The 27,845-nt window shown below is 53.5% G+C and overlaps 1 protein-coding gene across 2 annotated transcripts; it reads right to left on the bottom strand.

The window, feature by feature from the left end:
- Positions 1-91: 91 nt before the first annotated feature.
- Positions 92-27,075, bottom strand: HELZ2 (helicase with zinc finger 2). 2 transcript variants are annotated; one of them, XM_075516760.1, is made up of 20 exons: positions 26,946-27,075; positions 20,556-21,706; positions 20,254-20,437; positions 19,757-19,864; positions 18,588-19,111; positions 17,580-18,212; positions 15,743-16,526; positions 15,224-15,299; positions 10,343-13,850; positions 9,408-9,493; positions 8,884-9,015; positions 8,301-8,465; positions 7,879-8,020; positions 7,300-7,416; positions 6,526-6,718; positions 5,594-5,728; positions 5,125-5,343; positions 4,654-4,810; positions 4,048-4,215; positions 92-3,524 (listed from the first exon to the last, which is right to left on the bottom strand). In XM_075516760.1, exons 2-20 carry the CDS (start codon positions 21,566-21,568, stop codon positions 3,400-3,402), a joined length of 8,469 nt encoding a protein of 2,822 aa, XP_075372875.1. In that variant the 5' UTR covers positions 21,569-21,706; positions 26,946-27,075; the 3' UTR covers positions 92-3,399. The 2 variants fall into 2 exon arrangements, with proteins under 2 accessions (XP_075372875.1, XP_075372876.1); XM_075516761.1 differs by having other exon boundaries at positions 92-673.
- Between the last annotated feature and the right edge of the window lie 770 nt (positions 27,076-27,845).

Here is a 27,845-nt window from a genome sequence, read left to right as displayed (position 1 = left end):
GTTAATGCTCATTTTCTTTTTTACTATTTGGTTCAGTCCAAATATAGCTGTCCCCACACAGGTTCTAGTCAAACCATCACATAAACAGACCTTTTAGTAATAAAATTTATTATTTAAATAAATTCAAATCATTTTTACAATTATGGCTTAAATATCAAAAAAAGGAATGTTGAGGTTCGCTCTTATAAACGGTAGAAGCAGGTAGAAATATTTGTATCCAAAACGTCATTTGAGGTTTGCTGCAAGTCACAGACATACAAAAGATAAAAACCTGCCACGTTTAAAGTTCCTTAATTTACACTTCATGACACTTAACGTTTCATTTCTATTTAAAAAAACCCCAACAATTTATTGCAGTAAATTGATTGTCCTACACAGATCTGTCTGAATCCTCAGAAACACTCCAGTGGGCTTCTCCTTTGCCAGCTGGAGCCAAGGAGAGGTTTCCTAGTTCTGGACGTCTGTGATTTCACTGCCAGTCCGAGCAGGATGCAGGGCGATAGCTGCAGCCACATGGACCGTCACAGGCTGGCGCCTGGCACGCCGCTTGCTGCGTGCGCAGGTTCCTGTTGTTCAGCTTGGGCTCAAGCTCTAGCTAGTGCTGAGGAAATTAAGTTATCCTCTTGGATGAACCGACATTTGTGTCCTGCAACAACGTTCTTTTGTCTGTGAGCTGCGGAAAACGGAGAGCCTGTGATCGGACAGATACCCTGTGCACCATGCTGCCAGTGGTTTCCTACTGGAATTACCAAAGGTTTGGTGGTTTTGTTTTTTATAAGTATTTTAAGAATATGTGCTTGAACATAAAATTCTTTCAGAAGTAAATTCAAAGCTCTGTGTGCAAATGAAACCGGACTACTTTGAACTTTTTTTCTCTATTGATTTCTATGATTCTCTCTATCCATGAGCATAAGGACAAGAACACGATGTTCAGCTGTCACTAACAGTCTATGAAAAGTTTGATTAATTGCACTTTCTGCTATCCCTGACTATTGCAGCTGCATGACCAACTCTACAGGTACCTGCTCACAGCCCAAACAGCCCAAGAGTCCAGCCTGGCTGTTACTGCTGCTTGGGTGGTCTAGGGCAGTGTTTTCTGTACACCAGTTACAAAATGCATCTTTAGAGGAACAAAAAAAACCAACCAAAAAAAAAAAAATTATATTGTCTTGCAACACAGAGGTCACCAAGCAAAGCATTTCAATCTTAGGCTTTACCCTCCAAGCAGTAGCACTAAACGTTTTTTCCCCACTGAGGGCAAAGGGAGATGCTTTGTGAGGTCTCTTTCTCCGTCTATACAAACACATGGCCAAACCCCACACAAGGATATTGGAGTGAGCCTCCTCATTTGTGTTACATGTAATGAAATAACCAGCAAAAAAAACAGGGGAGAGACTCCTCACTTACAGCAGATCATGAAAACAAGACCCACTGGTTCTAAAGAGACCAAGATGGCTTTGTTAGAATGATGCTGGCACCATGCTGAAGTATTTATCCCAACAATTCCAGCATCTTTTGCAATCCTCCGCATCATCTTGGAGATACATGATTGCATTTCAGTAGTCCACAAAATGATTCCCATACAAACTTATTTTGGAATTGCAATAATACTTGCAAAATCGGGCTGGTGCAGAATCTTTAAGATCCCAGCTGGGATGACTTCAAAGAGGAACAACGAACTTTACATCTTACCAGCTTTTATCAGGCATCTTTAGAACCAGCAGGAGGTACTTCCTATGGGATTTTGTCCCTCATGGAATCGCCAGCCATATGCCTGTTATTATGCTTCAGTAAGACAAGAGCAAGCCTGGGTGGTCTCTAGCATGCAGATCAAACCCACCAAATGCAGAAGCGCAGGAAGGTAGTTTAAAATAAGGAAGAGAACAATGAAATTTCTCCATAGGTTCTTGAGTCAAGTCTAACACAGAGGCATGAGAAGAAACACAGCGTTAAATAAGGACTTTTCCAGACACAGCGCTTTCTTATTGCACATTCCTCCACACTGGGAAAGCCATGCTGCATTTTCAGTTGCAAACACAGGACAAAATTCATCCCTGCCATAGTGCTGTGAAGTCACGGGGACCCCTCACTTATGCCAAGGAGGACTTGTGTGCCAGCACAGTATATACTTGGTGCAAACCCACTGTGATTGCATCTTGGCTCCATCCCGTGAGAACATCTAGAGACAGCCAAGCGTGTGGTCTTGGGGAGAGCTGAGGCAGGCACTTCATACATTCAGAATTGAAAGGAGAGAAAAGACAACCCTCCCTGAAAACTATCATGCTTCAAAAAGCAGCTCCATGATTCAGCAGAGAGCACCGCTTCACCGCTATACATCTGTATCGGCCATATGTTACCGGGCAAAAGCAGCCTTCTCTAGCGAATCACAGCTTCCAGTTCACAGCAGTTTGGCTACTTAAAATAAAAAAATACATTATACACATATATGCTGTGGTACATTTATCAAATTTCCATCACTGTTCTTAAAAACTCAGGCCGTAAGACTGTGAAACAAATTCACAAAGTTAAAAGTTAATAAATTAGAAGCAGCTTTAAAAAAATACGGGGTAGGAAAGGGGGGCTTTTACAGGAGGAGATTTCAAATAAAACTAAGAACAGTTTAAAATATGCTTACAAATTCCAATGTTTCCTGGTAGGAGTGGTCCTCGCTTTTCATTAACTTTATACTGGTGAGGACAACCTCCTTTGTAAAAAAGAATAAGTAAATGTATTTACAAAATCAACTTGGCCTTGGTTCTGTGATATTTACACGCTCAGAGAACAGTGTTTTGGCTAGACAAAGAGTGGTACGTGGTTCTCTCTTTGCTGTCTTCCTTCCCTTAAAAAACCCAAAACAACAACAACAACAACAAAAACAAAACCAAACCATTGGTTTTCTGCTTTGAGAAATGAGAAGCCTTAAAAATTCCCTGGCCTTGGTTTTAAAATGAGTGGTAGTACTCAGAAGCTTTGGTCCTCTATGGCAAATTGGAGCTTGCTGCACGGCTCCATTGCGTGCAGTCATTCCACCCTCAACGAATGGACGAGTATTTGGTCCCCAACACGCAGCTGCACTGGCAGATAGGGTGGGGGCTCCACTGAGCATCTTACAGTTAAAAAAATAGTATCATCATCATCAATAAAGTCACATACATCCATTTCCAATGCTTTTTGGTTTGCTAGAGCTGAAAGTTCCTGCCCAAGGTTGCACTGATTAAAAACCCCAAGATGCCAAAGCACGCACTGAAGCTGAGCTGTCACTGTGCAGGGGAAGATCCTGGCTCCCCCACTGCATTTGGCTCCTCAGGTCATTAAATAATGGAAAGATTGCGTCCTTCCAAGGCACACGTAACACAGTTCAGGTGGAGAGGGATGCGCTCATCGAGGTACAACCCATCCTCATCGGTGGAAGGCTGAAGTCTTCCTGATAGAAATCTCCTGAGCTGCAGTATAGCAGTTGTGCTGTTTGTAATGCTGAAGCAGTCTCCTCCACAAAGGGTTGCACTCCAGGAGGTACCGGTTCCCTGTTGGCACAGGGATGGGGGGACAGGGGGTTAGTGGCCAGAAGAGGCTCGGATGATACCATCACAGACCGGTCATGGAAACTTTTATCTAATATTTCTAGCCTAAGGGTGCTGGATAACTTGTAGGGATGTTTCCTTCAGCCAGAGCTCTGTGAAATCCCAGCTCCTTTTTCAGCGCTGTCATATCTGCGAGCAGCTTCCCTACACATCACAGCCTACGCCTGCGTGATTAGGAGGAAAATAAGCAGCCAAATTCTGTTAGGAGAGAGCTCTAGCATGCAAGTGATGGAAACAACGTGGTCCGAACCAGAGGGTGAGAAAAACTACTTATACATGCTGCATACGAGCCATGCACGATCTCTGCTTTGCACAGATTGTCCAGATAGCCCAGTTTCAAAACCACAGACAGTCTAAAGGGCAGAAGAATAAAGCAAGACCATCGGTTGTACTAGTTTGGTTCTCCACCCTTTTATCCAAGCATCCTGTTCCCCTGCAGGCCTGTGCACACTCCCAGGAGACCCACCTAAAATGCAGAGTCCTGTCTGAGCTCGTGTGATGCCGACATTGACCTGGTTTGGGTCAGTAACAAACCCCAGGTACTTCTTCTGCCAGCTCTTCGTGGGCTTCCTATCAATCTCGGATCGGGGGCGGGAGCGTACCGTCGACAGGATCACGTATTTCCACTCACTTCCTAGAAAGTGGAATTGAACCAGATTTTTTTAGAAGGAAGCATCTGGCCACCCTTCCACCCCACAAGACACTCATTTCTCTACAGCAAGACCCACAGAAGTGCAGCCACCGTTTGGGTTTCTCTAGCTTTGGAGGCCATCGGACTCCCGGTCATTGCCCTCTAAAGAGCATATATTATGGCAGTACTTTAACATCCCCTTCAGACATCCTCCACCTTCCCATCTTCAGCAGTCTCACCCTGCCTGGGCACTCCAGAGGTTTCCAAAGCATTTATTAGAATCACAAATCACCCAGAAATCTGGCCTAGGGATGCTTCCTCCATGGCTGAAATGACCCTGGCGTAAGATTTGCTTGAAGACTGTCTCTGTGAGAAGTTGCTTCAGTTCTCAGGAAGGCAGGAGAGAACAGAACCAACCCTCCCCTCTCCTGCCAGCCTCACCTTGACTCTTCATGATGGTGCAGACGGTCACTCCACGGATGCCCTCTTTCAGGAGGCTCTTGTTGATCTCGGACACCTGGGCGTTGTAGGGGCTCAGGATGGCGATGCTCTCCGGCCGGTTGGTGCCATCTAGTGTCAGCTGCTTCGCCATCCTCACCTGGGGAGAGCAAGGTCCTGCTCACCTGGGAGCGGTGGCCAGAGGGAACCAGTCCTCCAGCACCCTGTCCCCCGGACAGCCATGGTGCCTGGCTGTGCTGCTCCCCCTGCTCTGGGGCAAGCAAGCTTCCCTACAGCTGCCTCTGGCCAGGGGCATCGTGGCGTGCTCCAGACCCAAGACGATGCCAGGCAGATACTGCACCCCACTGATCTGTATCCTATATTGCTACTCATTGTCCCTCCACGATCCCCAGAGACGCCCAGCACAACGCCCTCCCTTTTGCATCACCAGCAATTCCCCAGGACCCTCCTCACCGCCTGCTCCACTTCTTCTAGGTTAGCTTTGGAGTTCTCGTTTCCTTCCTCAGTAGAAATCACGAGGCTCTGCTCCTTCCCCTCCACATGCCCGAAGATGATAGGGCAGCAGCTGTTACCTTTGTGGTAGAAGACACTGGGTTTACGAAGAAGCTGGGGGCATGTTTTCAGCCGCCTATCATAAAACTCCTGGGATGGGAACTCGCAAATGCTTTCGTGCTGGCAGAGAAAAGGAGAGAAACAGAGATGAACAAACCCCAAGGAACTTCTCAACCTGCAGCATCTTCTTAGGCAGGCTTCACCTGCAATGCCACTGTGCTATAGCTGGCACCAGGCGAGTGCATTATTCATTACTCTAGGAAGGGACAGCACTAATGGAAAGTATCTGTTTCCCAGTGGCTTGAAGCAAGCCCTGATAGCAGCATTTTCTGTGATGGAGAAAAGACAATCCACTTGAGGAAGGCCTCACCATGCGGTACTGCGTATCCAGCATCCACGCCTGATTCCGGTAGCGCTCAAAAAGAGACGTCTCCATGCCAAGACTCTTGCAGAAGTCATTGTTGACCACAGGCCGCAGCTGTTTGTGATCCCCAAGCAAAACAACCTGGAACAAAGAATGGATACCTCAACTATGAGGGTGGTGGCACTGGTGAAGACAATCAGCTCTTTGAAAGGCTATTTGCACACAAACATTTGTTGCTCCTTATTTATGTTATGGTTACAGCAACCTCAATCAAGGACCACGTTGGGCATTATATAAAGATCCTGACCCAGATAACACGGAGCCTTGTTCCCATCTGATAGGAGAAAGACATCATGTAGTCAGTCTACTGAGATCTGCTCTGTGCTTCTTGTCACGTTAATACTTTGTACCTGGGTCAGCACATTTTTTGGTGGCAGTGATACCCACCCTGTAAAGAAGCACCAAAAATTCAGCCCTCCCCCCCCACTTGTTTTCTCTTGCAGAAAGCCAAGAGCAAGTTTAGAGGAGACAGTATGGGTGTAACTGCCTGAAGACAGAGAGCTGAGCTGATCCACACAGCAAGGAGGTGAGATGCAATAGTTCTCCACCACAGCTTTCAGGTCTACAGCAGGTCTTATGACTCTGCTTTGTGTGATATGAACAGATAATGCACAGCTCGTACATCTAGTGAGAATACTTATGTACTGCGTGTACCTCTCTATGCCTCAAGATTTTAATTATAGTTAGTAGAGTTATACCTCAAAGGAAACAACTCCCTGAAGGCTGAAACATTGATACACCGTCATAGATATACCAAGAACAACATTAAAACCTGGTAAAACTTGGAAGAGCAGCGTGGTAAGGGGTGAAAGACATGCAGAGGTTTGAAAGCCCTGAGCAGCCAGTCTAGAGACGCATCTTTGGAAGGGACTACTCACCTTCTCAGCATGGCGGTGGCTGACCAAGGGGATGAGGGTCTCGGGCTCCGTGGACATGGCACACTCATCAATGATTATCTGCCTGACATTGAGCTGCTCCAGGGAGCCGGCAGATGCAGCGGAGCACGTGCACAGGATGACATCGTGGCTTGCCAGTTCATAGGCACGAGCAGACGACAACTGATTTTTGTACCTAGTGGTCAATGCAGAAGACACCAGGTTATGCGTAAGGGAAACATCTCCAGGTTCCTCATGCAGGAACCAGGCAGAGGCTATACTTTCCCAAATTATTATGGCTCTATCTCCCTCCCCAGGATGAGCCAGTGTTCCCAGAAAAGGGCTCTGGGTAGACACCGTAGGAAACGTACTTTGTCCTGAACTCAGCAGGGCAGGGGTTCAGGGCAGAGGATGCAAGCATCACACATGCATAGTATGACTTTTGGTCCAGATGGACCAGAGCACCAGAGCAGAAGTGATGCTGAGACGCTGCACTCTACCACTAACCCCGAGCTAATCACTTTTATCATTGTTCCAAACACAGAGCTTATTAATCTGTCTTGATGTTTTCACCCAGTCTTGGCTTGCCTGAGCCAGTACAAATCCGCTGACTTTCATGCAGTCTACCAGTTTGTGTCAGCTGAGACCTAGCAAATACAGCCCAAACCTCTTCTCGCAGGGAGGGGAGATTGCTGCACTGTGCTCCTTCAAGCAGTGCTTCAGAGGTGGCACACGGCCAAAGTCAGCTGTGTCTCACCAGGGTCTCTTTCTACTCACTCCCTTGTTTCTTCTTCTGTTATCTGCTCTCCTTTCTTCATCCGAGTGTCAAAGTTACAGATCTTCTGCCAGAAAGGATTGGGCGGCCGCCGGATGCGATGATGCAGGATTATTTCACTGAATAAAGAGTCAATATATAAATATTTTCCACTAACACAGACCCAAGTGATCTCTTCTACAGTGAAGCATACCACACCTGTCTATGTGGAGAAACCCCATTAGCTAAAGAAGTCACAACAAGACTTTTCCATCTTTATAGACCTAACAGTTCACTTGGGGACACAAAGTACAACCACTTTTCTTTAGCAGTTGCAAGCAGGAATGAAGTCAGAGACTTTCAGAGCTGTTCAAGAGAGAGATGAAAACATCTAGGATGTTTTGAACAACCTGGGTTTCCTGACTAGGTGCTACATCAGACTATACAACTCCACTTGAAAAAATTAAGTACAAAGCAGGTTAATAATGTGGCTCCACAGTAGCAGAGTGGAAACCGCATTTGCTCTGGCTTGTTCAGCTTTACTGGTGCAGAAAACATCGCTCCCCAGCACTGTCAGAGCCTGCGGGGCCATGCGGTCCTACCTGAGCTCACGCTTTGGTTTTGCATCCCGCAAGGCTTTGCGGAGGAGGTGCCGATTGCTCCCCGGGTATGGGTATTCCATTGTCTCAATGGCCTCCCCGTAAACCCTCAGTGGTTTCAGGTTCTTCATCTTCAGCAGCATCTCTGGGGAAGAAGAACAGGTCTGCTGAGACACCACTGGGCACCAGTGATGCTGAGAAAGCTCATGGCCTGCGAGGTGCCCAGCGTTCACCATGCACTCGTCTCTTCTCCCCACCCCTCGCTCAGCAACCCCACCTTTACCGGTCCTTCCCTGCAGTGAGGGGTCTTCTGTAAGGACCAGCCCCGCTTTATGTGCCTCCTGTCTCCCAGCCTCCTGCTCACGGCCACGTGTTCTCCCTCCCACCAGTACGAGCTGCTTCAGGGGCTTAAAACCAATACTTACCAGCAACAACATCAACAGACTTGTTGGATGGGCCACAGTACAAGATGCACTTTCTCCCCTTGGGCTCTTCTTCAGAGGATGGTCTTTGCTCCTTCTCGATGCCCTCCTCATTCAGCTTATGGAACCAGTAGACAATGTGAGTTCCAACAACAGTTTTCCCTGTGCCTAGAAAAGCAAGGAGGTTGCTGAGAACACTTTAAGCATGACACCCATGGTCTAGATCAGCATCCGGATGATCAGCCATGAAATAAAATCAAGAACTGAGGGGACTGCATTGAACAGCTGTGGGTGATGCCAACCCATGCTACCTTCTCCTGTCTCACCGAGGGTCCTATGGAAGGGCTGCCCAGGGAAGCGGTGGAGTCACCATCCCTGGAGATATTTAAAAGACATGTAGATGTGGCGCTTAGGGACATGGTTTAGAGGTGGACTTGGTAGCGTTAGGTTAACAGTTGGACTCAATGATCTTAAGGGTCTTTTCCAACCTAAACGATTCTATGGTTCTATGAAAGCAACAGATTAGCTCTTAATGTGCCCTTCAAAACAAAGTAGGCATGTACTTGTGCCGTCCCCCCAGCCTTACCTGGTGGGCCTTGGATGAGCGTGAAGGATTTTCTCAGAGCATTTAGAATAGCCTGGTTCTGACTCTGGTTGAGCTTCCTGTGGCTGCCAGGGAGCTCAAAGGATTTTTGCAGCAGGATTTTGGACATTGTCACTGTTATGCAAAGAGCCAAGAAAACAAGTTTAAAGAAGGTTACTAAAGACAGCACACAAGCGATTCAACAGGAGGATGCAGCAGGTACCAAACAATTGTGGCCCATTTACAAGACCACCTAAAAGTAATGCTGGTCCCGTGCCAAGATGTTCTGCCCGTGAACCTTCTCTGTGAGTCCTGGGGATTAAAATGTCACCCATGCCACTCTCCAGCAGGGCATCCCATGTTACCTTCACTCTGCCAGGCTAGCAGCTCCTCTCCTCCCCTTGCCAGGGGAACCTCCTAGTCTGGGAGCATAATCCCTATGGAAAGGACCCACGGAAGCTGCCAGGACACCTGCCTGGCCAGAAGCAAGTAGCCACAAGGTAAGAAAGGTGAATATTTGCACCTACCTTTTTTAGGAGGTTCAAGGCCGAGGGCGATGCTTTTAGCAAGATCGGATGCATACCTGAGCTTCCAAATGGCCTTTTCTTTCCGTCTGACAGAGAGGGGAAAAATAAGAGTGAATGGAACATAGCATGAAACAGCAAAAATTGTAATACAGCTTTGTACAACTGTCTTGTTTGTTCTTTCTCTCTGCTTTGGTGTTGCATTAAATCCTTCCACAAAGAACTTAAACCAAAACAACTCTTATTCTGCTCTCTTGCATCTGGGACTATTTCTCAAGTGTTGAAGAGCTGAGCCTGCAAAGATGTTGAGAGCAAGGAGCACAACTTCTGTCCCAACTCCATTTTATTATGGCCCACCCCATTTTATTGGATTAGCTTCCAATTTTTTCCTAAAATTCACGATACAAAAGGAAGCACATTCTGCCCTGAAAAAGCTACAGCAGTCGTGGATGCATAGCAGTCCATGCTGTGTACAAAGAAGGGCAAACTAGACATCAGCTCTGCTGTAATAAGAGCAGATCTTGCTTCACAGCAACAACAAAGGGGAACGATTGGGAAATGAGGGAGCACTTCTGCTGAGCAAACCCTGATCCAGTGCTTCACACTGCCTTTTATGACACATATTGCAGCAATCCAGTAACATAAGAAACAGATGCCCAGGGAAATTTTAGCACGACACCTTCCCCTATCTCCTCATTCTCAAGGTCAACCAGAAGAGCAAAAGGCCATCTGGAGAACAGATCTGAGAAATGCTGCCGCCCCCACCAAACTTCGACAGCCCAACAGCACGGCCAGTCGGAGCTGGGCAAAGACAGATTTTTCAGGGGATCAGCTGCACCAGTGAGCAAATCCCGTTTGGGTGCAGCAAAGGAGTCCCGTGGGAAGCCCTTGCTCTGCATGGACAGGTTAACCAGAGCACGACCGCTAAGCACACTTACACGTCTGGCAGCATCTTTGGTATGAGCTCCACTGTGAACCTGGCAGAGGCCTGTGAGATTTCCACGGGGATGTTCTCCATAGACATGTAGAGGATGTAAAAGTTCATAGTATGCTTACTAGTCCTGTCTGACTTTTCGTCGTCACTGAACTCTTCAGTGACCCCGTGAGCCACCCAGGTATAGGTATCCGGATCAACCACAGGTTTGCTTTCTGACTTGCCCTCGTTAAGAAGAGTCAGATTCTGAAGGCCGTGGCTAAGGCATTCCTCATCGCTTTGAAGGCTCCCAAGCTTCAGCCCACCTAAGCGAATGCACAAGTAACAGTGGTTGAAGTCCACTTCAATGGAGCACTCCTCCAAAAATGTTTTGTCTAGGAGGAAACTCCCTTGCAGCTGTCCTTTCCTTGTCCTTTCCTTTGCCCAGGTTATTTTGACATCATGGAGGACAATCGAGTCGTTTTCAGCCACTGCACACGAAGCAGACTCCATGGCACTCATCGGCATCCATACCTTGTTATACTCCATTGCGTGCTTGTACTTGTCTTTGGACGGCAGGGTGGCGTAGGCAGAGAAGCACTCAATAGGCTTTTCCGTGTGCTGCACGCAGACGTCGAAACCCGGTGTCACGCACCACAGCTGCACGAAGGGCACCAGGAAGCCCCGGTAGACGTCCGTGGTGAGCTGGAACTGCAGCGCATCACCAGCGCTCAGCTCCAGGGAGAGCTCCATGTAGTGCAAGCACTGGCTCTTCCTTAACCAGCCCACGGGCCGCTGGTACAGCTCCTTGCTCTTCTGAAGAAGGGAGGCCGCAGTCTCAAACTCCTCTCTCCTGATGGCTGCGAGCACGTCTTGCCAAGTCTGGGTGCTGAAGAGGGTTACGCTGCGGTCGCGGAGAGTTCCTTCCCGCAGGCTGTGCTCCTTCATCGTCTCCACAGAGTACATCCTCCTCTTCCACGTCAGCCTGATGCTGCTCCGCTCCTGGATGAACATGGGCTGCTCTATCAGCTGAAGAGACCTGTAGTTTATCTGGGGATCCGGAAGACTCTTTGTGTTCAGTGGAAATAGGGCTTTAAAATACTTGTTCGTCCCTTGAATATCCACTACGAAGGCAACCTTCTGCAGGACTTGGCTCTTCAGCTGAGTGGCTATCTGCAGGCAGTGGGCTCTCTTCTCGTACATCGCCACCTGGGAATTCTTCCTGTTGAAGTCATGACAGAGAAACTCGATGTCATCTGAAGAATAGATGATGGGCTTCTTGCGGAGCACAGAATGAAGGTGCCGCTGGACCACAACATCCATGTACCGGCGGATGGGAGAGGAAGCCCAGGTGTAGGAGTCAACGTGCAGGGAGTAATGGCCCACTTTTGACTGGACAGTGGAGTTGGAGCGACTGAAATAGGAGCGGCTGAGCAGTCTCCTGAATTCCAGGGTGATGGGGGCCAGCTTCGGGTGGATGTCATCAGTAACGATAAGGTCTAGCATCTTGTGGAAGTCACGGACAACAACGGCTGACTGCAGGTGCTCCCAGATGGGGGCTAGGATGCTGAACTCCACATTTTTAGAGGAGTCTTGGCCAGGAGGCACCTCTCCCAGGTGGTGTGAGAGATGGATGGACAAAGGAAGGATATGGCTGTACTTCTTTTTCATGGCTGCTAACTGTTGAGGGCTTGGCTCGCACTGACACCGGAGAGGAGTGACATTTCTGGTGTCCTCCTGGTTGGTGAGGAACTCGGCCACGAAACTGTTGAACATGATCATTAACTCCTCTATCATCTGATGAGACCGCCTGTTACCTGGGGTGCTTTCCTCGTCCAGCTGCTCATAGAAACAGTCCTCCTGCAGCCGAAACTTCCGATGGATCCTGGAGAAGTGATAAGCCACAGCTACGCAGTCCTCCAGGGTATCAAAACGAAGGGACCCTGCCGAGCCCCTGTAGTGGTCCTTAATGCACAGCTCTGCCTCTTCATAGGACAGCTGCCTGTCCGAGCGGATCACAGAGATGTTGAAGACTCCCTTTAACATTTCATCAGTCCCCTTTTCTATGGTGACAAACAAAGAGATCACCCGACGGTCTTTCTGCGGCAGGAGGCTGCAGACGTCTTGGCTAATGTGGGGTGGGAACATGCACAGTGGCTCCTGGTTGGGAGCGTAGTAGGTGACACCCCGCTTCTTTGCTTCCAGGTCCAAGGCACTGTCTTTGGGAATGATGCCAGCCACGTCTGCAATGTGGATCCCAATCTCATAGCGACGCCCAAGATCCCTAACGCTGACAGCGTCGTCCAAATCCCTGGCACCTTGGGGGTCAACAGTGAAGGTCGGGTAACTCCGACAATCCTTCAGATTTTCCTTGGTGAGGTTTAGATTGCTGCTGGATGTGTATTTGGCTGACTCCTTGGTGACAGCAGCTGGGTATTTCTTCTCCAAACCATACTCCAAGTTGAGGATCTTTAAGCCCTCTTCCAAAGTCAATGCTGCATGCAGAATCTCCGTTATTATCCCCAAAGGGTAGTAAAACCCTTTCCTCCAGGAGATAACCTGGACGCAGAATAACTGGCATCTCCTTGTCTCCTGGCTGATCTTCTCGCAGCTGACCACTCTGTACTGCCCATTGATAAACCTGCGGATAGGAATGACGTTGGGTTTTTCTTTCAGCCCTGGGACGAATATTTTGGTGACAGTGGGATCGATGGGTATCATCACCCGGGGATCAAATTCATCCATCATGCAGATGAAGGTCCGTTCTCTCTCTGCACGCTTTAAGATGCCCACCACCTTCCCCTGAGGGTGGCTGCCACTGTCAGCCGTGTTGCTCTGCAGGATTTCCACGAGCACCTCATCCCCAGTGAAGGCCGTCCCGCAGTGAACTCTGCCTTTGATCTGAATGGTTATTGCGGGGGACTCACTGAGGGTGAAGGCAGAAGCTCTGTCGAACCCTTCTTTGATCAGCTCACACCTCTTGTACATTTTGGGGTGCATGTGCAGATACTCAAGCATCATCTGAGAAGAGAAGCTGACGTATTCCTGCCTGCCTTCCCGCATGTTTGAAGCCTCAGACTTCACGTTCAGCAGCCCTTCTTCAGACACAGTCACCAGCATGTTCTTGCTCTCATCTAAGAGCTCCTGGAGGATGGGATCGTCAGGATTCATGCTCTCAGCCTCAGAGCTCCAGGAATCCGTGTCGCTGTCCTCCTCGTCCCCCTCCGGGCTCCTCCTGCTCCAGCTCTCCTTGTCGCACGCAGCCTGTTTGATCTGGGCCATTGTCAGGTTCTCTGGGAAGATGCTCCCCTTCTCGATGCACTGCTGGATGAAGCGCTTCCATACCTTGCTGCACTGGCCGTGGGAGCACAAGGCCACGGCATCCCCCACTGCCACAACCAGTGACTGAGCCCGGGTCATGATGGTGTTGAGTACTCTGGCTTCGTTGAAGAACTCAAGGTGGTGAGAGGCTGAGGTGCGCAGGCTCTCGCTCGTGTGGACCGTGCTGATGATGATGACCCGGAACTCCCGCCCTGCAGCGGAGGGGACAAGAGAGAAATCACTCATGGGAACCCAACAGGGAAGAGCCTGTCTGGCTGCCGCTCGGCGCTCTGCCCATCTACGCTGTGTTACGTGGCCGTGGGCTGATGTAACCTCGCTTGGCTGAGTCATGGGAGTCACCTGATGTGAATAAAGCAGTTCTTGGGGATTGTGAGGACCTCCAGCCATGAACCAGGATGGACACCACGAGGCTACCACCACACATGCACCAGGGAGGGAAGGGCAGCGTGGAGAGAGGAGAAAGGCAGGGCGCCGGACCAGTGCAGCCATGAGCACCTGTGGAGATGCCCTGTGTGCTCAGCGCCACCAGCAGCCCCCACTAGCCCCTCCTCACAAACACAGGTAAAATTTTCTGTGAATCCCAAATTCCTTGGGGAACCGAGGGTCTTGCAGGAACAAGAGCAGTGACCGTTTGCAAGAATCCCTCTGCCCTCAAGGACAGCTCTGCTGGCTGATTGCACGACAAATAACAAACAGCAAGAGGCACCCTGGTGATTTCAGAGCTGAGAAGAGACTGCAAAGAAAGGGTGTGGAGATCAGAAACACACCCCAGGGCTCAGTTATTCTCACCATGAGGAGTCCCAGCTGCACAATAAGAAAAAAAAAAAAAACCACGGATGAGTCATAAACTAAGTCCTTGAGGACAAAACCAGCCCTATCCCTCGCTCGTCATCCAGAGCAGTGGACTCCTCCTTTAGTGAGCTGTTCTGCAATTTTTGCTCTGACTGGTACCCACAGGCCATCCTGGTTTCAATTCCCTTCTATTACTAGCCTCCCCCGCTGGTACTTGGGGCCTCACATGATTCACACATGCTCAAGTCCCTGGGATCGCACTTACAGGGTTTTCACCCTCCTACAAAGCAACATCCATATATCTGAAACAAGTTGACAGTTGGGTGCAGATTTAATTCAGTGTGAAATCTTATTCACTAAGGAAAGGACAAAATCAAAGAATTACCAACCAGAAGGGGATGGAAATCAGCCAAAGGGTTTCCAGGCACTCCCTCCTAATCTGCGCTATGTGGGCTGTGGCCACTCGCTGCAGTGGTGGCAGGGGCACTGGGAAGGGCAGGGGAGCTCTGCCTATCAGCACTGCATGCACCCTTCCAAGGAGGTATTTTACCATGAGATCAGCCGATATTTTGCATTTTAGTAAGGAGGACAACGTTAAGATGCCAGAAAGACCTCTGCTAACAACCCAGCGTCTCTTCCCCCTGCTCATTACACAGTGGCCGTAGCTGCGATAAACTCTCCTGTCCACCAACATGATGGCAAAAGTTCTCCCTAGCACAAGATGACCTCAGAACGCAGCCAGGCATGACTAACTATTGCACAAGACACAAACCTGGCAAGTTTTCATAGTTTTCTACCACCACGTCTTGTAGCTGCTTCTTCCTCAGCTCTTGTCTTGTTGCAGAAACCTGGTAAGAAAGAAAGAGGCACAACTGAATACAGTTTCAGCTCAGAAACACCCCTGACCCAACACTGAGGTCCCTTACCCTTCTCAGCTGCAGGTTCCCCAAGAAAGTTACTCGTCAGCAATCACACATCCTGGGCTGACTTCAGCCAGGGCTCCCAGCCTGCCCTAGAGTTAACCTGCCTAGAGGGTGCTGAAAGAAATCTTCAACTAAACCATCCCACCATGAGGCATCTCTGCTCCGACCACCCATGACATACTACCCAAGCGGAGAGCGCCTCGAAAAAACACTGGTGGCATGCAAGACCCCAGATTCCCTATTTTTGCTAACACAAGAGACAGGTTTACCATAAATAGAATCCAGCATTTATTAGGGAATGTTCAGAGAGCAGTCAGCAGTGCATGCATACGCCCTTCAGGTGGGAAACATGTGGTTCTCCTACATACCTGCATCCCATGGGAGACCACACAGATCCTCTTCAGATCTCGGACACCCCACTCATCTGGCCACCTCCGATAGATCTCCTTCACTTTCTCAGTCACTTGTATTATCTCAGAGGCGTTGTACCAAGAAATCATGGACATATCCCTTTCAGCCATGCCAGACACATGGCAGAACATGAGTGGGTAGATTTCGGGATGGGGTGGGATGTTCCCACTGGCTTGGATAGCATCACCTTTGCCAACGTAGAAGTGCTTGGAGACAAACTCAATTATTCCTGCAGTAGAACGATAATTCTCATTGAAGATGATCCTGCTCTTCATGGCCACTTCATGCCTCTCTTTCTGGTAAAACTGAAAGAGTCGGTTTAACAGGGTGTGTTCAGCAGATTGTCCATCCCCAACACAGAAGAGCTTTGGGGTTATCTGCATGTGGTCCCCAGCAAGGACAATCCGGGTCTGAAAAGTGGCGTAGGAGAGTGGAACCAAAGCTTCGCACTCCAGCATCTGAGCAGCCTCATCGATCATGATGTGGGTAAAGTAGCCTGGGGTAACCTTCAAGTTCTTGGATAACATGGAGGTGGTAATAATGATGTGGTGCCTGTCGATCTCCGCCTGCGTGGGGTGCCGGAAGGAGCGCTGGTCTGGCGAGAGGCAGCAGTACATCTGAGTGATGGGGTCCGTCAGGTTGATGGGACGGTCAGTGGATATAATCCTCAAGGGAACAGCCCACGGATGCCCGTTGGTCACATAGTTATGGAAATACTCCCGGATGTAGATGTCAGCAGCACTGGAGGGGAACAAAAGGGGAAATTATCAAGGAATTGTCATGGCTGTTCCCAATGCTGTGACCATTATCCCAACGCGCTATCTGATCCTCCAACACGCACCCAAAATCTCCCCCAGCTTTGGCTGACAACGCACTCGTCACGGGAGATAATTCACATATGCGCAAAGAAGCCGGTGTTCACGTGGCCACCAATTCCAAGCCTATTTTGAGAGTATGGTTTAAAATAGGACACGATACTCGAGCCTAGGGCATCTCTTGATGCTCATATGGAGAAATGCAATGTGCCCAACAAAATCTGTGGCCCTGCATCTCTCTAGGGCCAAGTCACACAGACGTGACCTGGCACACCTCTCCTCTGACAGTGAACCATCCCCAGCCCAGGCAGGTGATACAAGATGTGCAGAGGAAGCTTCAGTGCAACCAGACAGCCTGAAACAGGCTAAGATTAGCAGTCACCCATCTATTATACATTAAAAACTAAGGCAGTTACAGCCTGCAGGATAGGACGTGGACACTCTTTTCAGCGTAACTGCTCTAATTTTAACAATCTTGGCCTGGTTTCTCTGAAGGCAGATTCAATGGCAGTCAGACCAGATCTGCATTTCCTCTTCCCCAAACTCTCCCTGGAAAAGTAAAAAAATTGGCACGTGCACAGAGCACAATAGTCTTCAAGGGCAAGGAGAGCACAATATTATCCCAGCAAGGTCAGGCAACAGCTTTCTACTTCTTCCAATACACAGTAAAGGTTAGAAAGAACTAACTGTCTCTCCAACCCCATCCCCATTTTATAACGAGGCAGGAATATGCTGCCTCTTCCACAAAGACTTCCACCCATGCTGGGCTTCCTCCTGGCAGGAAGTGCTAGAGCAGTTTAAGACATATTAAATAAAAATGAATTTATGTAAACAAGTAATTGAAATGTGTACTAAGAAAAGGGCAGCTCAGCTCCATCTCATACAGCCTTGCTCCCGCTCATCCCACCAGGCAAGCGATGGGCCAGCGCAGGGACTCAGCCCATGACTCTGGTTGCTTCTTCCCTCACCCCCTGCTAACCTGTTAGTGTGAGTGCAGATCAGCACCCGCGTGTTGGGCTGCTTGAGGATCTCCATGGTGGCCATGGCCAAGGTGAACGTCTTCCCTGTGCCAAAAGGCCCGTAGATGAGAAGAGGTGGGACCTGCCGGCTGCTGGTTGCCAGGCCCGTGATGAAGGAGATGGCGAGTTTCTGCTTGCTATTCCCTTTCTGTGGTGACCGAAGAGAGTAGGGGACGGAGCAACTGGCAACATCTGGTAGCACCAGCTTCTCATCCAACAGGCAGTCCACAGCCTGGTGCCACTGCCGGAACAGCAGCTGGTCAATTTGGAACTGGATCTCCACCTTGTGGGAGGTGTTTGGCTTGAAGTTCAGCTCTGAGCAGCATCTCTTTGGTATCTGTAGCCAGATGGTCTTCTCCGTGGTGGCTTTATGATCCACACTAACCTCGTAAACCCGACTGTCTACAGGTGGGTCAAGTGCCAGAAAAGCAGTGGGCACAGACCTGCTCAGCAGATACCCCTCGTCTGTGTCTGGCGAGAGGTTATAAGGGGTAGGCACTTCAGCAAACAGCTCACCAGAGAGGGCAAACTTCATCCCCGTGGACAGGCTTTGCAGCATGGGGGTCAGCGAGATGAGGACCCGCAGGTTGAGTCTGAAAGGAGGAAACATCCGAATGAACAGCAGGGAACTGGCCCATCGGTTCATCAGCAACCACCCTCCCTGCTGCAGAGGGGGGGATTGCCACCTACACCCAGAGAGGGTCCGCCAGCCCCCACAGCACACAGAGGCAGAAGCCGTGCTTCTAGCTAATCCGTGGCTGCAGGACAAGATCCGGCCCTTCCCCTCGTATCACTACCCAGCAAGCCATCTTTCTTGGCAGGTTTCCATTTTTCTGGGAAGGCGCCCCAGGACCCAACCCAGAAGAGACGGAGACTTCAATAGCGGCATGGCCCCAAGGGCAGGGTTAGCAATGGGCCCGTGATCCATAGCGAGGAGGAACCCCTCTGGGTCCACGCCTGGCACTTACTTGGCAATCAGAGCCTGTTCGGCTTCTTCCTCGCGGAAGAGGAAGCTGTGCATCCTCTCACGATAGTTGAGACGGGTGATGGGAACGGTCGCACCACCCTCGCGCTGGTAGTCCAGTGCGAGAGCAGGAGGTTTGTACTTGGCCAGCAGAGCCACATCTTCACTGCTCCTTGGCACGCTGGGAATGATGATCCGGTTACCTCTATCCCATCGCACAAAGTTGACGGGGTGGCTGCTCTCCCTGCTGCCGGGGATGTGCTGGGGGGTCTCCCGCCGGCCCACCTTCACCTTGATCTTCTGTATGAGGACGGGGCGTCTGCCGAAGTCGAACACCACCCACTGCTCGAAGACGCCCAGCGTGCAGCACTCCATGCAGACCTCCACCAGTGCGGTGGGTGGGGAGGAAGGCAGGGTGGCCACGTGCTCCCCCCGAAGGTAGTGGAGGCCCCGGGAAAGCCCATTTCCCAAGAAGTAGAAGTTGACTCCAGGTTCCCGCTTCAGTAGTGCCACATGCTGCAGAGGCATCTGCCGGTTGAGGAGAACACAGGGACACAGTGAGGGCAGCCCATGGGAAGAGCCCAGTGGCTGATGAGGTCCTCCCAGCAGCATTTCCTACCAAAAGCTGCTGTAGGAACCGAATGCCATGCCAGACCTACAGCGCACTTGAAATTCTCCTTAAAGGAGCTTATTCCTTGGTGCAACCCCACAGCAATTATTTTAAGGTCTTCAAGAACCACAGGTTTCAGTTTTATAGCAATTGAGCCGGTCTGCTGTAAACAGGAAATCTCCTACGTTGGAGAGGACAATTAGACCCAGCCTCTTGCCCCCAACACCCACGAAATCCTGGGCAGGAAAGCAGCTGAATCTTATTATTTGTGATGATCTGTGAGAGGTGCTGAGAGCAGCTGCGTCTGCCCCAGCCCCACCACACCAGACGAGACAGGAGACACAGTGGCTGCACCCCTCAGGCACGGCCCCAGCTCAGGCACCACCTGAGCCTGAGCTGCTCCCAAATACCCAACACACATCCTCATTCAGACATCCCAAAATCCCTATCCTTCTGCCCCTTGCAGAAATAATAATTTAAAAAAACAAACAAAAAAAACTCCAAAGGATAAGGACTGTGCACAGCAGCAGGTGCAGCTCTCCACTGCGCAGAGCTGGGCTTACCTGGGAGTAGACCTTGAACTTCCACTGGTATTTCATCCTCCTGTCCTCCAACTGCATGTGCAGGGGCTGCTCACAGACGACTCTGACACCCTCGACGTGCTCAGCCATCTGTGGGGGAGGCACGAGAGGAGCGGGACTGAAGGCAACATCCCAGGGACACACTGCAGAGCCCTCCGCGGGGCCATCTTCATCTTTGCCTTTACACTACATCCTCCCGAGAGGGGACTGTCAGTAAATCCTCATGCTCAGTCCTCACCCACCGCTGCTCAGTGTCCCCACACAGCAGCCTTGGGAAAAGAAGGGACCCACGGCAGCGGGTACCCCAAGCGGGCTCTTGGGTTGCCGTCTCGAAAGGGGTGAAGGAAAGGGGATGCAGCATCCCTTTCTGCATCACCGTTAGAAAGGTGAGCGGTGGGCTCCGTTCCCAAGCTCTTACACAAGAGGCTTCTCGCAATGCGCCGGACCAACGCGCTCCCACCCTGCTGCCCGTGACTCACAATCAACACCTCGTTGGAGCACTTCCGATACTCGGCAATGAGCCGGTCCTGGTAGGACAAGAGCCCTTCCTTCAGTGCTTGCTTCTTTTTCTTCATGGCAACCTTCACCCTCTGGATCCACTCCTGCAGCTCCTCGGGAGAATGAGCCTTGGTGCAGCTGTTCTCCATTTCGCACACATCCGGTCTGTCGGGAGAGAGGTGTCCCAGTGCCACCCATGCCTGGTGGCATGGGGGTCCACAGGGAGCCAGCAGCTGCCTGCTGCCCCTGCCCTCTTCCCCGCTGCACCGGGTGGATGCCTTACCTGCTACACAGCGAGAACTTGGTCAGCCCGAGTGGCGGTGCGCGGTAGACCCACTGGACAGAGGCGTCGGCCGAGAGCATCTGCATGTGCTCAACGGAGGAGCAGTGGCTCTCGAAGCTCTCCTGTGAGCTGAAGGTCACCAAGCAGACCCGGCAGTAGAAGTGCACCGGCGCGGGCGCTACCGGCTCGCCGTTGGTACTGCAGGTTCCCGTGGCCGGCAGCAGGTCAGAGCGAACCAAGCCGTACTCCCTCTCGGCCTCCCAGATGGCCATCTCCACGTCGCTGTGTGCGTACTGGCAGCGCTGCAGGGTGTGCTTGCAGGACTGGCCCCTGGAGACGAACCTGCAGTAGCTGAGGGTCGGCATGAACTCGGGGCAGGGCCGGATGGCGGTGTACTGCTGCTTCCTCCGGCTGTCCGACACCACGTGCACCAGGAGGGGGTCCCAGGTCCGGTGGGACTCGCAGAGCCGCCCCTGGCCGCCTGCCGAGATGCGCTGGGGGCAGCCGTAGAAGCAACGCTTGCAGATCTCCTGGAACCGCCCCCCGAACTCGCTGGCGATCTCGCTGGCGACCTCGCTGGCGGCGCTGGCGGCGGGGTGGGGGGTGGCAGCGGGACAACCCCCCAGCTGCGCCTGCAGCACCGCTGCCTTCAGCCAGCGCCGCTCCAGCTGCTGCTCCCTCTCAAAGTTCCAGACCATGGCCTCCTCCGGGCTCCAGGCGAAGGTGCACTGGCTCTTGTGCTTGCTGCAGCCCAGCCCCACCATGTAGTACCTGCAGACGGCATAGCGGGCCGGGGTGGGGAAGCCCGGCCGCCTGAACACCTTCCTCCAGGCCGTGGTCCGGCGGCTGCGGCAGCGGGCCAGGAGGATCTCGTACATGCACTTGTGGTCCACCTCTCGCAGCTGGTAGGTGATCTCGTTCTCCTTCACGCTGCACTTGGAGCAGACCAGGCGCAGCTCCAGGTGCTTCTGGAGGCTGCCCAGTGGCACCACTGGGCCGTTTGCTGTCGGCATCCTCAGCGGTGGCTTGAGCGGAGCAAAATTAACAGCGGGAAGTTCCTACAAGGCGATGCTGGGGGGAGGAGGTGCCATGGAGCGGCCGTGTCCTAGCTCGCTACGTACCTGCCAGCCATTGGTGCGAGTTCACAAAGCCTGACAAAGAAACGAGGAACAAGCGACTTAGCAGGAAACATCAGCCGGTCCCTGCCTGGGTGCACACCGAGGCACCAGCACAGCCCGGCCCCGCTCACCAGCAAGCAGCCAGGAACCTCACCCAGCGCCCAAACCCACCAGACACCCTCGCTCTCGGCACTCAAGCGCTTGGGGTCTGCCCTCACCCGCTCGTCCAGCTCCGTTCACCCACCAGCCCAGGTCCCAGGGGACCATGTCCCGCAGGGACCGGGCTGCCAAGTGGTGAGAGCTCCTGGCAGGGCTCAACTCAGTCCCGGCGTACCACAGCCTGCAGACCATTGGCATTTACCGCGCAACGTGGGAGAGCCGGCTGCAGCGGAGGTTGCCCCAGAGGGCCTGGCATGGTCCCCACAGTGGCCACCGACCTCCTCCCGGACCGTGGCCGGATGATCCGACTTCCTTTTCCCACTGCTGCCACCTCCCCTCCCTCGGTTCACTCTTGCCAACTTTCTCGTTCTTTTTCCTGCTCTTTCCCCTGGGTCCGGCCGGGCAGCCCCACCACCCCCCACACCGAGCGGGAGAAACCCAGCTCCAACCCCCCAGCCCATCTCCCCCCATGGCACGAAAGATTAATTGGAATTAATTAACAAAGCAACCGCCCTCTTTGCTCCTCGGATGCAGCAACCGAGGCCGGGAGACGGGCATGCTGGAACAGGGATCTGCCGGCATCTCCTCCGGCCGACAGCTTGGTAAACATCTGGCTGGGAGAGCTCCGGCTCCGGCAGTGAGGAAGGTGACTCACCGCTCCCTGCCCTCCCCGGCCACTGGCTCCGGCATTTACCAGCAGTTTCCTGGGTAACCAGAGGCCAGGAGCATCCCTGGGAATGATGCTGCAGGGTTTCGTGGCTGGGCCACGAGGCTCCGGGCAAAGGAAACATGCCGGGGCAGCTCCGCGGGCAGGGTGCTCTGCCAAGCAAAGCCGCCAGCCGCGTGCCGAGCATCCGCCTCGGGCTCCTGACCCGCAGCCACGAAGGACCAGCTCTCTAGCAATACAGGGGAAGAGCGGTATTTACGGCTGCAGTCCGGCAGACGATGGAGCAGGGGGGCAAACTTTGCGCTGCTTCTGCAGAAATACTTTTCACTTTTAATTAAGACTCCTTTTCCCACCTCTGGGATAAACAGGGTGCTTGGTGCTGGGGGAGGCAGGCAGGGGGGTGCTGAAGCTCCAGGCAGCAAACGCTGAGCCACAACTGCGGGGGGGGGGAAGTGGCCGGAGCATCACCCACCCTCCCAGCTCACTGTAAGCAAGCCCCTTGCATCCCATCCCAGTGCCGCAGCACCCATCCGCTGCCGAGCTGGGAAGAAATCACCTAATCCTACTTCTCTGCCACACATCAGGTTGGACACGTGCTTGGTGGATAAACACCAGCCCTGTTTATCTCTCAAGGTCTGGCAGCGAGCCTGGCACTGGGCAGAACTGCTAGTTTCTGTTTCAGTAAGCTGCGAGACTCCGTGGTGGAGTCCCACGGTGGCGCTGGCTCTTCCTCCACCACGATTCGGGTCACTGTGCCATGCCGTCGGCTCTCCGCACCGAGCTAAATCACCCCGACTCATCTCTGCACCTTTGTTTCCAAACCTTTACTTGCAGCCCTCCCATGCAGGCTGGTAGCCCTTACTTAGAGCATGAATTATAGCCGCTTGGGCAGCGTGGCCCTGCCACGGCTCTGCCTGGCCTCTTATCTATAAATTGTCCAAACCTACAGCATCTGCTGGGACCACCGTGGTCCTGCCCAGGCAGCATCACCCACATGCTGCATCCTGCGGGTACCCAGGCCCAACGCCCCAGCAGAGCTGCTGGACGTGAACACAGCCCAAGTGCTAAGGAAGAGCATCCCTGACCCGGAGCGGGGCTGGGGCCAGCAGAGAGCCAGGGTATCCCCATCCTCTGAGTGTAACAAGGTCACGGTCGTCAGAAGAAAACCTCTTCTGCAGCCCAGCTGCTGCACAGGGTTCAAGAGCTCTTTCTTTGCTCTGGTTCTACCACAAAAAAAAAATTGGGGCCGCAGCAGAGGTTTTGATGCTACCTGACTGCCGACTGATATAGAGAAAACGCTTTGCACTGAAATGAAATAACTTGGGAAACAATAAAAATATAGGAGAGCACCTATAAACAATAAAAAGGCAGGAGGGGGAGTGGAACGCTGTGTCTCCTGCCCAAGGGATGCTCCGCTGATCCCCAGCGAGACAACGAAGGCAACGCAGCGCTGGCAGGGGGCTGCAGACCCTGCGCCCGGGGGCTGCTCCCACCGAGCCCCCACAGGGTCGTTAACACCTGCAAAACCCCCAGCCGCAGGGAAGCGAGGCAGCGGTTTGGGGAGCCACGCTCTGCTCTGCCCCGAGCACGGCTCCGCAGGACCCTGTGCTGGGCTGCAGGAGGGGAAACCCCTGCACCTTTTGGGGAGGCAGATATCCCTCCTGTGCCAGCCTGGGAAGACCGTCCTTGTCCCAGGCGTGATGCTAAGAGGGAGCACTCCTGCTCAGCTTTACCCGGGAGGTCCGGAATCAGCCGGAGCTAAGCTGGACCCCAGGGCAGAGGCACAGACCCCCGCTGCCGCAGGCTCAGCTTGCCGCGGTAACTCCGCACAGGGTCCGGCAAGGCAGGGGCTGGCAGCAGGCAGGGCAGGAGGGAGGGCAGGGGGAGATGGCGGCAGCGAGGGGCCGGTGAGGCCAGGCTGCTGCCGAACCGCAGAGGGACCTGAGGTCACGCTCAGCCTCCAAGAGTCTTTCGGCTCCTTTGAAGCTGGCGGGGGTGAGCAGCATGCTTCCGGCAGAACCGGGGCTTATTTCGGGGCTAACATCTGCAGCTTTGGGAACGCTTTGGTTTCCCTTCGATAGCAGTTTCACCTTCCTTCCTCTGGAAGTCTCTGCTTTAGGACGAGCCCTCCTGGGAAAGGCACTCAACGTTCAGGATTTGTGCAACATCTGTGCAACGCTGTCACTGGTGGAAACTCCAAAATACCTCAGTAATACACATGAGAGAGGATGAAATCTGATCGCTAGCACAGGAGCCGAGCTTCCTGGTCCCGGCACGTCCACAGCCACAGAGCCCAGAGGAGACGCGGTCCTGCAGCAGCGACGACACCGACCTGCTCACTTAAACGCTTTAAGAACTACCCATAAAGACCATACCGGACAACCGGGCTGTTACTGATATTCATGCTTAGGCAGGGCATCCCAGTTTGAAAAAGCTAAGAGGGAATATTCCACCTTTAAAGGGTCAATTCCCTTGCTGTTTATTTTTTTAAGAAAGCGTTTGATTTTGAGCAAGCTGCCAGAACATGCTCTGGGTCTGGAGGTGGGAGGGAAGAGGAAGGGGAAGTGCAAACCTCTCTTAAAGTCTCTGCGCAGCACCAGCCCCGAAGCCAAATTAAAGCCTTTTTCTCTCTACGACCGTCTTATACCAGAAAAGAAAGGAAAAAAAGGAAAAAGCTACGGGAGCTTTTGCAATCCAAGTCTGGGCGGAGGAAAGATGCAGGGCATGAGGAAACTTGGGGAGGTGCACCGCAAGATAGCCATCCTACCGATAATAAAACTCTGATATCAACAGGGCAAAATCCAAGTGCCCCAAGGAAGGTAGAAGCTGATCGAGAGCAGCGTTTACCAGCAAGCCACAGACCATGATTTGCAAGCTGAATTTTGTACATTTTTAAAAAGTCAACCTTCTTTACTCTGGTCCTGAAAAGCCCAGCCTGGCTTTTAAAGCCGCTTGCATCCCGCTGACGGGTGAAACAAGTCACTCTTGCAGACGGAGAGGCTGCTTTATTGGGTGCCCAGCTCCGCACCCACTCACGGAGGCTCATGGCCCCGTCGGGGCGAGTATCTGCCTCTCTCCCAATAGCACATACCCTCACCAGGCACCGACACGGACACACACGCCTGCTGCCCAGCACCGGTCCAGCCTCGCTGCAAACCAAACCAAACCAAACCACACCACCACCTCGCTAACGACATTTCTGCCATGCTCAGGAAGACACTTCAGGTCAGGGCCAGGCCACGCTACGTCCGAGCATCGTCCCCCGGCAGGCGCCTTGCAGGGCTGCACTGACGCCAGGGATAATTACATTTCCTTGGAAATGGCGGGTCAAAGCATGGCCGTGGCAGAGAAACATTCATCGTGCCTCCACAGCCGAGTCCTGCCGCTCCGCACCCCTCTGCCATCCCGGCCCTGCGGGAGGAAGGTGGCCTTTTTGTCAGGTCTTGCCTCGATTAATTATTGACAGGAGATTAGGCAACACGCTACGCTGGAGTGAGCCAAGTGCCCCTCGATCAGAGCAAGTGACGTCCAGAGTGCCAGGACAGCCCTCTGCGGGGATGGGGACAGGCCAGCGGCACGCCCAGGGGGCCGCACGCCTCGGGGGACCGCGGCCCCGCGCCCCGGTTATCGGTGCTGGCCGAGCACTGGACCCAGGCACCTGGGGAATTTTTCCTCTCAGCTGCGAGCGCTCGGAGCAGCGGCGCAAGACCAGCACAGCGTCCCCCAGCACGCTGCGAGCGAGCGGTGCGGCCAGGCTGGACGGAAGGGTTTGGCACCGGTGGAAGAGGAGCTGCACCATGGATGCTGCTCCGTGCCGCCCCATCGCCTGCAGTTATCCTCCTGGCTGCACGAAAGCCGCGGCCCCTCCAGCATTTCCTTCCTGGGCAAAGCCAACCTCAGAAGTTCCTGGGGCCCCTCCGTTCCCCAGCCTTTTTCAACGAGACGGTTCACTCCACGTCCCGCCCGGAGAGCTGGCACGGTCCCACCGGCCCGGCTGTTGCGAAGGGACAACCACGACACCGCTGCCGAGGCCCGAGCCCCCCGGTTTGTGCACAGCCCCCGGGCACCTGCAGCCCCAGCTGCTGCCTTTGCCTGACCCAACTATAAAAAGTTCACTGGGAGCTCCCAGACCTCGGCCCCGAAGCCCAGAAGCAGCAGCGGAGAGGGGAGAGCTGCTGGGCATCGCTCACCGGAGTCGGCACCGCGCACCCCTGCCAGCCCGGGGCTTTGCACCCCAAAACCTGCATCCTGACCGGGGCTCCAGCACGGGCGGGGATGCTGCGAGCTGGGGCGGGAGCCGACGGGGGCCGAGAGGGATGAGCACCCCAAAGCACGCTGCAGGGCTACCGGGAGCACCCTGAGCCCTGCAGCACCCAGCACCCTCGGGCGCTCCGCACACCCCACACCCCCCCCCCCCGCCCTTGCAGCCCCCCGCGCCGCTCTCACCGGTACCGCGGCCGGGAGGGACCCGGGGGGGACCCGGGGACTCGCCGCCGCCGCCGCTGCCGGTTTCGTTTCTGGGGCCTCCCTGCATTCAAACCGGGGCCGGACTTCGCGGAAATTGCATCACGGCGGCCCCGCCCCGCCCCGCCCGCCGGCACCGGGGGGAGCCGGCACCGGCACCGGCACCGGGCGGCAGCGGGGCGGGGGGGGAGGGGCAGCGCTGCCCGCACCCCGCAGCCAACGGGACGGGCGCTCCCACCCGGGGGTACCGATTGCCCCCCCCGGTCCCGTGTCCCGCCCTCCCCCCCCCCCCGGCGCATCCCGAGTTTCCCGCCCGGTGCTGCCGAGCCCCCGCAGCCCCCAGCGCGGAGCGGATGCTCCCGGGGCCGCCGGCCGCTGCTCACCCGCGGGGGGTCGGGGCTCTCCCGCACTCGGCCTCGGTCCGGCGCCCGGGAGCGGCGGTACCGGCTCCGGGGAATAATAAAGCGAATATTAAGCGGCGCGGCGGCAGCACCGGTCCCCAGCCCGGCCCGGTCCCTCTGCCAGCCGAGCAGCCCGGCGGCCTCTGCTTAAAAAGGGCTCCTAGGAGGGGCAAAGCACCCTGGTTTCCTTTCTGTTCATCAGCATCACTTTCGTTTTCCATTCCCTTCCCTGCCCGACGAGGTGCAGCCAGCTGCAGAAAGTTCAACCTCGAACCAAAAAAAAAACCAAAGCCAACCCCAAATCCACCCCCAGCAGCAGCGAGAGTGCTCCGAGGCGAGCGGAGCCTCATTTGCATCACCCTGGCAGCAGCACCCACACCCTGGGTGGCAAGAGCCCACATCCTGGTCTGCAGGCACAAACACTGTCGCTGACGCTCAGCACCCGGGGCGTGGGGGGTCCTCAGCCCCCCAGCCCCCTTCC

This window comes from Mycteria americana, chromosome 14 (genome assembly GCF_035582795.1).
Source record: "Mycteria americana isolate JAX WOST 10 ecotype Jacksonville Zoo and Gardens chromosome 14, USCA_MyAme_1.0, whole genome shotgun sequence".
Lineage (NCBI taxonomy): Eukaryota > Metazoa > Chordata > Aves > Ciconiiformes > Ciconiidae > Mycteria > Mycteria americana.
This window is presented reverse-complemented; position numbering and strand designations above follow the sequence as displayed.

Coding starts and splice junctions, on each gene's coding strand:
- HELZ2 (XM_075516760.1), bottom strand. CDS start 21,568: ATGCCGACAGCAAACGGCCCAGTGGTGCCACTGGGCAGCCTCCAGAAG. Junction 7,417..7,878: donor AAACCAAAGCGTGAGCTCAG/GTAGGACCGCAT, acceptor CTCTTTATTCAG/TGAAATAATCCTGCATCATC. Junction 4,811..5,124: donor TAGAAGAAGTGGAGCAGGCG/GTGAGGAGGGTC, acceptor TGCTCTCCCCAG/GTGAGGATGGCGAAGCAGCT.